The 15,763-nt window shown below is 42.8% G+C and overlaps 1 protein-coding gene across 12 annotated transcripts in view; it reads left to right on the top strand.

The window, feature by feature from the left end:
- OSBPL6 (oxysterol binding protein like 6) overlaps positions 1-15,763 on the top strand; it is a 109,396-nt gene that overhangs the window by 48,060 nt on the left and 45,573 nt on the right. For 8 of the 12 annotated variants that reach the window (XR_009155939.1, XR_009155940.1, XM_058189608.1 and 5 more), the window contains one exon: positions 13,030-13,104. The exons of the other annotated variants lie outside the window; for them this stretch is intronic. Coding sequence is in view for 6 of the 8 variants with exons in the window: in XM_058189608.1 (XP_058045591.1) it covers positions 13,030-13,104 (75 nt within the window). In the remaining 2 variants the exon portion in view is untranslated. The remainder of the gene's footprint in view (positions 1-13,029; positions 13,105-15,763) is intronic. 12 annotated transcript variants of the gene reach the window in all.

The following is a 15,763-nucleotide window of genomic DNA, read 5'->3' as shown; positions in this document are numbered from 1 at the left end:
ACAACTCTGTTACAGAAGTCATATTTTCTGCAATCAAGTTTGAAGCGGTTGACATTTAGCTTGAATCTATTTTTTGTTCTTGTAATATTGCGATTGAAGCTGAAGTAGTCTTTTATAGGAAGGATATTGCAATAGATGATTTTGTGTGTTAAACACAGGTCATGTTGAAGTCGGCGGAGTTGTAAGTTTTCTAATCCCAGGATTTCAAGTCTGTTGGTATAAGGTATTTTGTTGTTTTCAGAGGAGTGAAGAACTCTTCTAGTGAAATATTTCTGGACTCGTTCTATTGTATTTATGTCAGAGATGTGGTATGGGTTCCAGACGGATGAGCTGTATTCAAGAATAGATCTGGCAAATGTTTTGTATGCTCTAGTTAGTAGTGTAGAGTTTTTAGAAAAGAAGCTGCGTAATATTAGGTTTACAACTCTTAGGGCCTTTTTTGCTATGTAGTTGCAGTGGGCTTTGGCATTAAGATCATTTGATATGAGAACTCCAAGATCTTTGACAGGGTGGGGGTTGTCAGTTAGGTAATGTCCATTAGGTTTGTACTTGATGTTAGGGTTCTTTTTTCCAATATGTAAGACTGAGCATTTGCTGGTTGAGATTTGGAGTTGCCAAGTTTTAGACCAATCAGAAATTAAGTCGAGATCTTCTTGAAGGGTAGAAGTATTATTAGTGGTATTAAATAGTATGACATCATCAGCAAAGAGAACACAATAACTTGAGATGAGGTCACAGAGATCATTTATGTATAGTATGAAGAGTGTTGGTCCAAGAACACTACCTTGGGGAACACCACTTTTGACAGGAACAGGATTAGATATAGCGTTGCCAATTTTGACCACTTCTTGTCTATTTGACAGGAAGGCATTTATCCAATTGTGAAGAGGTCCCAAAATGCCGTAGGATTTTAGTTTGAGGAGTAGTTTATCATGTACTACTGAATCAAAAGCTTTGCAGAAGTCTATGTAGATTGCATCTATTGTTTTTCCTTGATCAAGGTTGGTAGTCCATATGATTTTGCAGTGGAGTAGTTGTAGGATACAAGACAATTTTTTTCTGAAACCAGAAAAAATTAGAGAGAAGGTTGTTTGTTTCGAGATGGAGTGTAATGGGTTGGTTTATAATTAATCAAGTAATTAAGTTAATTAATCAGTTAATCAAGTAAGAAGGGAAACTAAGACTGCATATAAAATATTTCATTTTCTACTTGAATTATGTTTCGGTAATAAGTAAACTGCATTGAAGAAGAGGGGTTTTTTTTACACATGGAGGATGTAACACTTTCTTCAAACTATCTTTGTGTTTGTGGTATGCTTTGCATGAAGTGTTTATATAGCAGTGGTTTTGTTATGTATCTCAGTTAATGTCTTGTGTAAGGAATACTAAATTTAGATTTATTTATTTTTTTATTTATTTTGTCACCCAGTATATATAAGCATAAGCATGAAATATACAGTATATATAAGTGTAAGCATGAAATAACTATACGATATATAAGCATATATATAAGTATGAGTATGTAATAACTATATTAATTGGATATAATGAAAGAAAACAATAGGACAGGAATGGTAGGCCCTCTTGTGCTATTATGCATGCCCCTTACAGACCTCTTAGGAATGGGGTGAGGTCAATGGTAGACAGTTTTTGGTTGAAGCTTTGGGGATTTTGGGAAGAGACCACAGAGTCAGGTAGTGTATTCCAAGCATTAACAACTCTGTTATTGAAGTCGTATTTTCTGCAATCAAGATTGGAGCGGTTAACATTAAGCTTAAATCTATTGTGTGCTCGTGTTTTATTGCAATTGAAGCTGAAGTAGTCTTTGACAAGGAAGGACATTGTAATAGATGATTCTTTGAGTTAAACTCAAGTCATGCCAAAGACGGCGTAGTTCTAAATTTTTTAAACCCAGGATTTCAAGTCTGGTAGCATAAAGTATTGTTTTACTTCTCATGATCTTGATGTTGTTCCTCTGTTGATGGAGTCTAGTACTGCATTGGCTTTTTTGGCAGCTGTAGCACACTGCCGGCACATACTTACGTAATGGTTTGCTAGGACACCCAGATCCTTCTCAACAGTTACTACTATTGGGCCAGATACTGGTGGCGGCATAGTGACATCGTGGTTAAAATGCAGTATTGCAGGCTACTTCTGCTGACTGTTGGCTGCCAGCAGTTTGGCAGTTCAATTCTCATCAGCTCAAGGTTGACTCAGCCTTTTATTTAGTATTTAGTATTTATTAGATTTTTATACCGCCCTTCTCCCGAAGGACTCAGGGCGGTTCACAGCCACAATAAAAACAATGACAATATACAGATAAAAACAAAGATTAAAAAACTTATATGTTTGGCAAAAATTTAAAACAATATACCGTTAAAAACCCCTTAAAATTTATATCAAATATGAATATTAAAATTAAACTCTTTAAAATTATAAAATTTAAAATTACTAAGCCAGTCCCACACGAATAAATACGTCTTCAGCTCGCGGCGAAAGGTCCGAAGGTCAGGCAGTTGACGCAATCCAGGGGGATGTTCGTTCCAGAGGTTAGGAGCCCCCACAGAGAAGGACCTTCCCCTGGGGGCCGCCAGCCGACTTTGCTTGGTGGACGGCACCCTGAGAAGCCCCTCTCTGTGTGAGCGTACGGGTCGGTGGGTGGTGTTCGGTAGCAGAAGGCGGTCCCGTAAATACCCTGGCCCTAAGCCATGGAGCGCTTTAAAGGTAGTGACCAAAACCTTAAAGTGCACCCAAGATACCACAGGCAGCCAGTGCAGTCTGCGCAGGAGTGGTGTTACATGGGAGCCACGTGCGGCTCCCTCTATCACCCGCGCAGCTGCATTCTGAACTAACTGGAGCCTCCGGGTGCTCTTCAAGGGGAGCCCCATGTAGAGAGCATTGCAATAATCCAGGCGGGAGGTAACAAGAGCGTGAGTGACCGTGCATAGGGCATCCCGGTCAAGGAAGGGGCGCAACTGGCAGATCAGGTGGACCTGATAAAAAGCTCTCCTGGAGATGGCCGTCAAATGATCTTCAAACGACAGCCGTCCATCCAGGAGAATGCCCAAGTTGCGCAACCTTTCCATTGGGGCCAATGATTCGCCCCCAACAGTCAGCTGCAGCTGACTGTACCGGGGTGCCGGCATCCACAGCCACTCCGTCTTGGAGGGATTGAGCTTGAGCCTGTTTCTCCCCATCCAGACCCGTACGGCTTCCAGGCACCAGGATAGTACTTTGATAGCTTCGTTGGGGTGGCCTGGGGTGGAAAAGTACAGCTGCGTATCATCAGCGCACAGTTGGTACCTCACCCCAAAGCCACTGATGATCTCACCCAGCGGCTTCATATAGATGTTGAACAGGAGAGGCGAGAGAATCGACCCTTGCGGCACCCCACAAGTGAGGCGCCTCGCGGTCGATCTCTGCCCCCCTGTCAACACCGTCTGCGACCGGTCAGAGAGATAGGAGGAGAACCACCGGTAAACGGTGCCTCCCACTCCCAAACTCCCCAACCGGTGCAGCAAGATACCATGGTCGATGGTATCAAAAGCCACTGAGAGGTCTAATAGGACCAGGGCAGAGGAACACCCCCTGTCCCTGGCCCTCCAGAGATCATCCACCAATGCGACCAAAGCTGTCTCCGTACTATATCCGGGCCAGAAGCCGGACTGGAACGGATCTAGATAGACAGCTTCATCCAGGTATTGGGGTAGCTGACATGCCACCACACTCTCTACAACCTTTGTGACAAAGCGAAGGTTGGAGACCGGATGATAATTTCCCAAAACAGCTGGGTCCAGGGAAGGCTTCTTGAGGAGGAGTCTCACCACTGCCTCTTTCAAGGCGGCAGGGAAAACCCCTTCCACCAAAGAAGCATTGTGTCAGGCCTGGAAACCATATTAGACTTTAGGGTTCCAGACGCTGCCACATTTTTCCCCTGAGGGGAGGAAGGGGGGCTGAGGGGTATGGTAACATTCTTCAAGCGGTCAAAGTCGGATGGTGTTCACATCTGCAGGAAGAGTGGCAAGAAGATATTCGAATGAACTGGGAGAACGTGGGACCATGTGGCCATCAAAGGGGTCAGGGGGGTGGGGCTCTTGGGGTTTGTATAACTGGGAAAAGAATCCGGAAATTCAGTTTTGGAATTTCACTCATCGTGTGCCAGTTTCCTCATGCTAGTAAAGATCTCTTAAAGACAATGGCTTCTGGGTTTTTCTTTATGCAGAAGAGGTTTTTCTGGAACCTTGACATTATTCCAAAACTCCTAAGTTTCTTTTGCTAACGGTACCCTCTCCTCCGCTCAGAGGGGGCCCGTTAGGGGGGTGCTGGGCCCCAGCCTCCGCAACCTCCACAGCGGTGCAAAGACCCAGCGAAGATGGAAGGGCAGCAAGCTGAAAACGTAGAAATAGCAGAGAAGCTTGAATCTGACAATTTAGTTGAAATCACCTACTTCCCGTCGGAAGATATGACTCCAAAACCCGAAGTGGTAGAGCCTGCTTGTCAGCTTGGAGCACGGCCCAAAGACTCTGATTCATGGGTAAGCTGTCGTTCGGGAGAAAACATTTCCCCGGGGCGGAATGGAGACCCCCCTCCCTCTTCTCAACCTCACTGGAGGACAGTAAAACCCGGAGAATCGGGAGAGTCACTGGATTGGGACCTGAGAAACCCCCTGAAATCCCAGTCCCTATTAGACCTCCCTGAAACTTTTGAGCGTTTGGAAGTGAGGCCTCGTATAAGCTCGGCTCACCCAACTTGAGAGCCTTTAGCTCAGCCTAAATTCACCTTCCCTCCCACCAGAGAGGGAGAAATTACTGAAGCTCAAAGCCGTTCCGATGAACGCAGGAGGACCTCCCTTCCCTCCTTCAGACTGCATGGAGTTCCTAAAAGGATAATACCCGACAGGGGTGTTCAATTCACAGCCAAGTTCTGGAGGGAGTTCCTACGGTCCATTGGGTCGTCTCAAGGACTTAGTTCTGGGTTCCATCCGCAGACTAGTGGAGCGGCTGAAAAATTAAACTCGATGGTAGAACAATACATACGGTGTTATGTAAATTACCAACAAGAAAACTGGTCAGATTTGTTACCATTTGCAGAAGTCGCATATAATAATGCTATACACAGCAGCACGGGGTTAACCCCTTTTCAAGTAACCTCTGGCATGGACTTTGTTCCAATGCCTGAACTCCCTGTGCAACCCCCCACTTCCGTTTCCCTAACGGACTGGATGAATTCGTTGAAAAAAGGCTGGGAGAATACAAAAAAGGCCTTAGCTGTGACAGCTCGGAATTACAAAGCCCAAGCTGACAAACACCGTTCCCTTCAACCCCCTTTTCGCATTGGAGATAAAGTCTTTTTATCTACTAAGTATCTGAGATTGAGAATACCCAGCAGAAAATTCGGTCCAAAATTTTTGGGTCCTTTCCCCATTGTAAAAATTGTTAATCCCGTTACCGTCCAACTCAAACTCCCTCGAATGTTGGGGAAAATACACCCGGTATTCCATACCAGCTTATTAAAACCTGCTAGACAGTCTGGTCTAAGACCTCAACCTGCTGCTCCCCCACCACCCTTGATAATCCAAGGTGAAACCCACTATGAAATCAAGAAAATCCTTGACTCTAGACTATATAGAGGTCAATTACAATATTTAGTCCACTGGAAGGGATATCCATTATCTGAATCTACTTGGGTCAAAAGTTGGAAAGTAAATGCGGACAATTTGATTAAACAATTTCACGACACTTTCCCTGACAAACCTAAAAAACCTCTTGGAGAGGAGGGGGTAGAAGGAAGTGTGGACCACTGACACTCTTCTTTATCGACTCTTTGTTTTCTTTCCTAGGATATAGCTTCTTTTCCAAGGGGGGACGCCTGTCAGGCCTGGAAACCATATTAGACTTTAGGGTTCCAGCCGCTGCCACATTTTTCCCCGGAGGAGGAAGGGGGGCAGAGGGGTATGGTAACATTCTTCAAGCGGTCAAGGTCGGATGGTGTTCACATCTGCAGGAAGAGTGGCAAGAAGATATTCGAATGAACTGGGAGAACGTGGGACCATGTGACCATCAAAGGGGTCAGGGGGGTGGGACTCTTGGGGTTTGTATAACTGGGAAAAGAATCCGGAAATTCAGTTTTGGAATTTCACTCATCGTGTGCCAGTTTCCTCATGCTAGTAAAGAACTCTGAAAGACAATGGCTTCTGGGTTTTTTTTAATGCAGAAGAGGGTTTTTCTGGAACCTTGACACATTGATAATCCCCCGGAGCCAGCCTCGTGTCACCTCCTGTGTGGCCAGCACCAACCAGGAGGGGCACGGGTCCAGTAAACGTGGTGGCATGCAACCCCTCCTCTTCTCAACCTCACTGGAGGACAGTAAAACCCGGAGAATCGGGAGAGTCACTGGATTGGGACCTGAGAAACCCCCTGAAATCCCAGTCCCTATTAGACCTCCCTGAAACTTTTGAGCGTTTGGAAGTGAGGCCTCGTATAAGCTCGGCTCACCCAACTTGAGAGCCTTTAGCTCAGCCTAAATTCACCTTCCCTCCCACCAGAGAGGGAGAAATTACTGAAGCTCAAAGCCGTTCCGATGAACGCAGGAGGACCTCCCTTCCCTCCTTCAGACTGCATGGAGTTCCTAAAAGGATAATACCCGACAGGGGTGTTCAATTCACAGCCAAGTTCTGGAGGGAGTTCCTACGGTCCATTGGGTCGTCTCAAGGACTTAGTTCTGGGTTCCATCCGCAGACTAGTGGAGCGGCTGAAAAATTAAACTCGATGGTAGAACAATACATACGGTGTTATGTAAATTACCAACAAGAAAACTGGTCAGATTTGTTACCATTTGCAGAAGTCGCATATAATAATGCTATACACAGCAGCACGGGGTTAACCCCTTTTCAAGTAACCTCTGGCATGGACTTTGTTCCAATGCCTGAACTCCCTGTGCAACCCCCCACTTCCGTTTCCCTAACGGACTGGATGAATTCGTTGAAAAAAGGCTGGGAGAATACAAAAAAGGCCTTAGCTGTGACAGCTCGGAATTACAAAGCCCAAGCTGACAAACACCGTTCCCTTCAACCCCCTTTTCGCATTGGAGATAAAGTCTTTTTATCTACTAAGTATCTGAGATTGAGAATACCCAGCAGAAAATTCGGTCCAAAATTTTTGGGTCCTTTCCCCATTGTAAAAATTGTTAATCCCGTTACCGTCCAACTCAAACTCCCTCGAATGTTGGGGAAAATACACCCGGTATTCCATACCAGCTTATTAAAACCTGCTAGACAGTCTGGTCTAAGACCTCAACCTGCTGCTCCCCCACCACCCTTGATAATCCAAGGTGAAACCCACTATGAAATCAAGAAAATCCTTGACTCTAGACTATATAGAGGTCAATTACAATATTTAGTCCACTGGAAGGGATATCCATTATCTGAATCTACTTGGGTCAAAAGTTGGAAAGTAAATGCGGACAATTTGATTAAACAATTTCACGACACTTTCCCTGACAAACCTAAAAAACCTCTTGGAGAGGGGGGGGGGTAGAAGGGAAGTGTGGACCACTGACACTCTTCTTTATCGACTCTTTGTTTTCTTTCCTAGGATATAGCTTCTTTTCGGAGGGGGGACGCCTGTCAGGCCTGGAAACCATATTAGACTTTAGGGTTCCAGACGCTGCCACATTTTTCCCCTGAGGGGAGGAAGGGGGGCTGAGGGGTATGGTAACATTCTTCAAGCGGTCAAGGTCGGATGGTGTTCACATCTGCAGGAAGAGTGGCAAGAAGATATTCGAATGAACTGGGAGAACGTGGGACCATGTGACCATCAAAGGGGTCAGGGGGGTGGGGCTCTTGGGGTTTGTATAACTGGGAAAAGAATCCGGAAATTCAGTTTTGGAATTTCACTCATCGTGTGCCAGTTTCCTCATGCTAGTAAAGATCTCTTAAAGACAATGGCTTCTGGGTTTTTCTTTATGCAGAAGAGGTTTTTCTGGAACCTTGACACATTGATAATCCCCCGGAGCCAGCCTCGTGTCACCTCCTGTGTGGCCAGCACCAACCAGGAGGGGCACGGGTCCAGTAAACGTGGTGGCATGCAACCTCCCCAACAACCTGTCCACGTCCTCGAGAGCCACAGGGTCAAACTCATCCCAAACAATCTCGACAAGACGAGTCTCCGCCCTCCCACCTGGATCATCCCAATTTTGATCCAGACCATCCCAAAGCTGGACGATTTTATCGTATAGATAACCACTAAACTCCTCAGCACGTCCCTGTAAGGGGTCATCCCGCATCTCCTGATGAAGGAGAGAGCGGGTCACCCGAAACAGGGCGGCCGGGCGGTTATCTGCCGACGCAATGAGGGAGGAAACGTAAGAACGCTTCGCTTCCCTCATTGCCACTAGGTAGGCCTTAGAATAAGACCTAACTAGTGTCCGGTCAGCTTCGGAACGGCTGGATCTCCAGGTAATCTCTAGGCGTCTTCTCCGGCGTTTCATCTCCCTCAGCTCCTCGGAGAACCAAGGGGCTGGTTGAGATCTACGCCGGGTCAGAGGCTGCAAAGGCACGACACGGTCTAAAGCCCAAGCCGCAGCCTGTTCCCAGGCCGCAACTAGTTCTTCAGCCGTGCCGTGGGCCAGATCCTCAGGGAACGGCCCAAGCTCCGTCAGGAACCTCTCCGGGTCCATCAGGCGCCTGGGACAGAACCATCGTATTGGTCCCGTCTCCCTGCGGTGGTGGGTAGTGATCCGAAAGTCCAAGCGAAGGAGAAAATGATCTGACCATGACAAAGGTTCTGTTACTAAATCTCCTAAATCCAGATCATTTAACCACTGACCAGAGATAAAAATCAGGTCCAGTGTGCCTCCCCCAATGTGCGTAGGGCTATCAACTACTTGTATCAGGTCCAAGGCCGTCATGGAGGCCTGGAACTCCCGAGCCGCCGTCGATGACAAGTCGGTCGATGGCAAGTTGAAATCCCCCATGACCATAAGTCTGGGGATCTCAACCGCCACCCCAGCAAGCACCTCCAACAGCTCGGGCAGGGCTGTAGTCACGCAGCAAGGAGCCAGGTACGTGATCAACAAGCCCATCTGACCCCTATGACCCCATCTCACGAGGGATTCACAACCGGCTATCTGAGGCACTGGACTCCCTCGGCTGTAGACTTTCCCTAATAACAACCGCCACCCCCCACCCCTACCTTGGGCCCTCGGTTGATGGAATGCTCGGAAACCCGGAGGGTACAGCTCGACAAGGGGAACACCCCCTCCGTGCCCAACCAGGTCTCCGTAATGCTCCGCGGACTCCCCCTGAATAAGATCACAAATCAGGGGGGCTTTGTTAACCACGGACCATGCATTGCACAACATCAACCGAAGGCCCAAGCTCTGAGGATCCTGGCCGCCCGGGGAACGGGTGAAGTCTGAGGGGCCGGAGTGCGCGATCACTTTTAAACAGCAAGCACGTGCTCCCAAAGATCGATATGGCCCCTCGCTTCTGCCATATCTGCCTCTCCCACTTACCGTACAGATGGAACGACCCTCTAAACCAGGAACATACCCCTCCCCCCCACCTTCGGACCAGATGAAGTAACGCCGTGAGCAGGCGCAGGAACTGGACCCCTCCCCGACAAGTTACCCACACCCGTCCTTTCCCCCCTCCCCGATGGGTTTCCCCCCCACTCATCTTTTCCCTCCCTTCCCTTAAAAAACCCTTCTTTAAAAACCTATTTAAAACCCCCAGAGGTTCTTCTTGGACGCATGCCACCTCTCTGGTCCCCTTATCCTTCTGAGGTTTGTAAAATGAGGACCCAGATTGTTCAGGGCAATATGCTAATTATGTAAACTGCTTAGAGAGGGCTGTAGAGTCTTAAGTGCTATTGCTATTGCTATTTATTTTATAGCTGTGTATTTGGTTTTTCTTGCCTAAGTGCAGGACCTCAGTGATGGAGCTGTTGTTTTTATAGCAGAAATTTCAAAGGGATTTTCCTAAAATTATTCCATGCTTTCAAAAATTCTGTTTAGATTGCTTTGTGACCTCTTTATCTTAATGTTCCCATATAGAAGGTATAATTCAGAGACATATAGAATTTGCACATTTTGAAATTAATGTTATGTTTTTGAAATTACGTGGAAAGATTTTAGAATAACAGTCAGCTGATTGTTTTTTTATCAAGTCACCAACATTAAACAACAAAAAAGAAATAAATATTGCAGTATTCTAAAACATAGCTTTGTATTTTCATGTAAGTTGATATTTTAGTAATATATATGGGATTAATGAGGATTGGTCTGAAAACCTGGATCCAAATTTTAATTTCACTGTTTCTATTTCTAATGTAGAGGGATGCTCTGTGTAAATAGAGCAGAGTACCCTCCCTTTAGTGTGACTAAGGGCCCCATGTCAAACTTTAGATCACATCGTGACTGCCTGTAAACTGAGGACATAAACCAGCCCAGTATCTCATTTTTTAAAATATAAATGATGCTGCGCTTCAATGGTTATATTACCTAGACATTGGTATTTGAACATAGGTCTTTCAACATTTATATTTTATTGGGTTTTGTTAATCTAGATGAAATGTTAATATACATTGTTAGTCCATGTATGATAAGCCATACGCTAAAAAATAAATACATTTGTAACATGTTAATTTTGAAAGACTGTTCTGATTTAATAATAATCATTTATTGACTGGGGGTGCGTTGGCTTAGTGGTTAAAGACTCGGAGCTGGTCAGCTGGAAAAGCTGACAGCCAGGGTTTAAGACCCCAGTGGTGCAGAATGGGGTGAGCGCCTGTCCTCGCCCCAGTTCCTGCTGACCTAACAATTCAAAAGCATGCAAATGACAATAGGTTAATAGAAACCATTTCAGTGGGAAGGTAACAGTATTCAGTGCGCTTCGGCATATAGTCATGCTGCCCACATCATCATGGAAATGTCTTTGGACAATGCTGGCTCCCTTAGCTGAGAATTGCCCCCTAGAATCGGACACAAATGGACAGGAGAAAGCCTTACCTTTTCCTTCAATTTATTTACTATATATGTTTTATTTTAATGCAACAATTTAAATTGTTGCTGCTAAATTATGAAAACCATTTGCAATAGGAAAAATATATTAGAAGCTGCATGCAGTTATTTTTGGATATGTGACTTCTAAAAAAGAAAAGAATTCCAAAATTCTCCTATTGTAATAGACTAGTTCTCTTGGGTGGCTCATAATAGAAAAGTTCCTAGATATAACTAAGCATCTATTTAAATCATCATCACCTTCTTGTAACACAATTCCTTGCGGGGTGGCGTCTGGGCAACTGAATGGAGCTGAGTGCTTACTGGCCAAATGCCCTTCCTGTCGCCAGTGCAGAGTTTTTGTTTAGCAAATATATTCTCATTGTGCCCAGAGAGAGAAATATCTGCCTCTACCCTAGATTGAACTCACAGCGTCCTGATTCTGAGGCGAGAGCTCCACCTCTAGGCCACTGTACCACTCCATCTGTTTAAATCATATCTGGTATAAAATGGAAGTGAATTTCTCTCTCTCTCGTTTTCTGTTCTCATTACTTAAAATATAGTACTAACTGTACTCAGTATCAGTTTTGGCTGTATTCAGAGTTTTCCCACAACCTCCATCAATTACTTCTGATTCTTATCTCTAGTGGTTTATTGTTGAGGACCTATAGGGACAGAGCTGCAGAGGCAAGAGATGCTTAAGAGAAACATCCAATGTAGGAATAAAAGTGTTTGCTTCATATTACATATCATCCAGGAATAAAATGAAAGAATTGTGCAGAAGGAATATAGCAAAGATTTATGCAACCTTAAATCTTACTCCTTTTTTTGTGGATTGAAAAAAAAATGTAATTAACTTAAAACAAGTTTCAAAGGCAGAGGGAAAGCCTCCTATCCAAGTAGGAATACATTATGTATCTTTTCTTATTATCAGTTGGACATACAAAGTTGTGGTGTGGCTTTTAAAAAGAATTGGTTATAATCCTGCAAAATTACTGTTTGCTACATGCTGTGGAATGGTAATTTTACAGTAGATCTTAGATGGAATATCTAAGGAATCACTCCTTTGGTAGATGAAACACACAGATAGTAATTTAATGTTTGGTGTTATTTGGGGATGGGGGATGCAGAATAGTTTTAAAAAGAAATGAACAGACAGGTTAATAATGCAAAAATCTATAGAAGCTTGATTGTTGAAAATAGCCAGTTTGGAAAAATTTAAAATATGAGCTTACTTTGTCTAGCTAACTTGCAGGAAGTCTGTAGAGAGGTCAGAAAGTCTTGATGGCTGCCACGATCATACAAAGTCCTAATACGATACATGTAAAAAGGACAGTTCCTGAATTGCATGATAGTGGCTGCTATCTTAGCTTTTTTGACCCCTTTCTTGTAGCCATCCCGCTAACCTGTAATCATAAAGCAGCATTCCAGGTGATCGTATTAGAAATACAAAGTAAATCAACTGAATGTCACATTCTTAGTTTTTTGTTGTCTTTTCATCCCATACCTGGTTTTTTTTAAATTATTTTCATGATAAATGATATACAGTAAATCATAGTTGACCGCAGTCAAATGGTACTGAGAAAGCTGCATAACAAATATTTTGAATTTCTATTGCATATGGCAAAACAAAGCAGCTCTTCTCTACCAAAATATTCTGTACTACTAATGGCCTATGATAAATTCTGATGATTCCTCATAGAGTGGCAATATTATAGCTAGGTATGATGATTTGTTTACCTACTTCCTTAATTGGCCAGACAACAAGCAATTCAATTTCAGTTAGTTTAATTATCTTACCTGAGGGAAGAAAATAATGTTCCTTTCCTCACACGTACAGTAGATGTAGGATAAGATAGACAGTCTCTGTTTAAGTTCAGAGAGTTATGGAATTTGGTATTTTTAGGATTGGTATTTTTAATTTCCATTAAAAATCAACCCTTCCTTTCGTTGATCATCTGTCTCCTTCTTGCCTTCCATCATTCTTCTTCCTTCTTTTTGCTTCCCTGTTCTTTTCATGTTCCCTGTCAGGAAGGGACTGCACTGAAGGGCCAATTCGGTACTGCACGGCGCCGGCAGAGACTAGCAGCAGCAGTGGCTACAACAGTGAGTGGATGCCTCAGTCAAGGCACCTCCAGTTTTAAAGATGAGAAACTGTATACCTTGAACATGCACTTACCATATGGAGAGCTTGGAGCCCTTCACAGGCTGACCCTCTTGGGGAAGTTTAGAGGGCAAGGTTGGAAAACTAGAGCTGTCACATAAGGGGAGATGGTGGCAGAATAAAACATTTATATTTATATACAAATGGGCTCATAAAGCTCTGATTTATAGAAATTTACAGAAGTGTTTTTAAGCACCCTACAAAATCTAGCCAAACTTCATGGACTTTAGATCCTGTTGACTTTGGAGAGAGAAAGTGTGGTTCTAGCAAAAAGCCATCAGTTTGACTGGACTGTAAATTGTATTGTTTATATAGCCATTTCTCACATAAGTGGTTGTATTTCTATTTTCTGAACTAAATTCTTTTATGTTTTATAGCCATGGTGTTGCTCATTATGAGCAATATGTAAAAAGCATTGCATACATAACATTGCCAGGAATTGTTGCTAGTACCGTAGCTATTATATTGGTGAAAAGTAGCCTGACTCCTTCCCTCTCATTCACCTCTCCCATGACAAAGAGGGAGACATCCCATGGAAGGGATGCGCCAGATTTTTTTAGTTGGGGACCCAACTAAAATGCCTTTGAATGGCATTTTAGGAAACACCCTCAAACACAGGGGTCAAACTGACCAATGGCTGGAGTGAAGGAAAGAAAAATGTTGATTTAAATTAAATGTAGGCTAAATTAAGTATAATGAATATGCTTTATCCTCATGCGTTTAATATTTTTCTGTGACATCTGCAAAAGTTGTAATTAGTAGCAACAAGTGGAGGGACTATTCCCAACATTTTGGAGGGCCCCCTAAGCAGTGGTGGGATTCAGCCAGTTCGGGAGAACCGGTTGTTAACTTTCTGAGCAGTTTGGCAAACTGGTTGTTGGAAGAAATTATTAGGGCAGAGAACCGGTTGTTAAATTACTTGAATCCCACCACTGACCCTAAGCTTTGTGACCCCAGATTATGTGCTCCTTTTCTGTTAGAAAATTCTGTGAGCTAAAAAGAAAGAAAGGCTTAAAAAATACCAAATCACCACATGTATTTCCTTCTCTAGAAGAGTGGCAAAGTTAAGTTGTGGGAAAATACAGAGTTTCATACCTGAAAAGCGAGTCAAACATACAATTTAATTCAAATTGGAAACATTTATAAATAATGATTTTATATATAGACTTGTAACACATTCAGAATTTGGGTTTCTCTTAACTTGAACCACCATCTGGATAGTGACTGTGTGGCTAATTAGCATCTTAATATATAAAATACATTTATTTCATTATGAGTACTGTAAAACAGAATATTAGATAATTGAAACAATTCAGTAGAATATTAAAAATGACAAAAGCAATGTATGTTTACCAAAAGACATAGTGATTTAAAATAACAATTAATATTAATAAAATTAAAAATCAGTAATGAAGTAAGTTACTGCAGTGATCAGGTTTGATGCCAAGAAAAATTTAAAAGTGTTCCTCCCTCCTTAACTTTCCATATGTAGGACATTTTAAATTTGAGACATTTAAGAAAGTCATTTTTGAGAAACTATTTATTGTACATATCACTGGACTTCTTGGTCAGGCAGGCTTATTTGGTAGGAAATTACCTTTGATACAACCAAATCCTTCTCAACATAATAAATAAGAATTGGAATTGTACTTGCAGTTGAACTGACCAAATACATCAGAAATTGTAGGTAGTCCTAGACTTGCAACTATTTGTTTAGTGACTGTTTGAAGTTAACAGTGGCACTGAGAAAAGTGACTTATGACTATTTTACACACTTATGACTGTTGCAGCATCCTCATGATCATTTGATCAGAATTTGAACCCTTGGCAACTGGCATGTATTTATGACAATTGCAATGTCCTGGAATCATGTGATCACCATTTGCAATCTTCTGACGAGCAAAATCAATGAGGAAGCCAGATTCGCTTAACATACATGTTATTAACTTAAGGTCAATGAGGCAAAATTCACTTGATAACAGTCTTGCTTAGCAACAGAAATTTTGGACTAATTGTGGTCGTAAGTTGAGGATTACCTATATTTAGAAGTGGTATGGTGCTGAACATAAATTATGGAACTTAAATAATTAAAAAAATATATATTAAAAGCTAAATATAAATGTTGCAAACAAACATTTGAAGTGGGCCTTGAGGAAAGGGTAAATACCCTATAACACCTTTATTCCACCATTGGTCCAGTTTGTAGATACTATATAAAATTTATTCTCTTCTCTTCCTTTTGCCTGGTTTGTTAGAAAGAGGTCAGCTTTGAAATAGTCATATTCAACGGGTTTTAAATAATTACGTTCATATCTGTATTCAAATGTAAGAATTGCTTTATAACGATCTGTTGTATGTGTGCGAAAAAAGAAATATTTAACACAAAAAATGAGGTAGATATAGATTCCTCCCTGACCTAATTAGATCTTTCCAGGTATGATTTGCATACCTGCAATGATTTGATTTATTCAGTCAGTGACCCTCCCTCCAAAAATATAAGGATTCAGAGTGCCCTTGGATGTATAATATGCTGTGCTGGCAAACTGGCGCTTTCATAAGTGGCATTTTTTTTCTTGTTCTCTGATCCTTGGGTAATATAGT

The sequence above is a fragment of the Ahaetulla prasina genome, chromosome 1 (assembly GCF_028640845.1).
Source record: "Ahaetulla prasina isolate Xishuangbanna chromosome 1, ASM2864084v1, whole genome shotgun sequence".
NCBI classification, from domain to species: Eukaryota; Metazoa; Chordata; class Lepidosauria; order Squamata; family Colubridae; genus Ahaetulla; species Ahaetulla prasina.
Note: the sequence above shows the minus strand (reverse complement) of the source record. Positions and strands in the feature narration are given on the sequence as shown.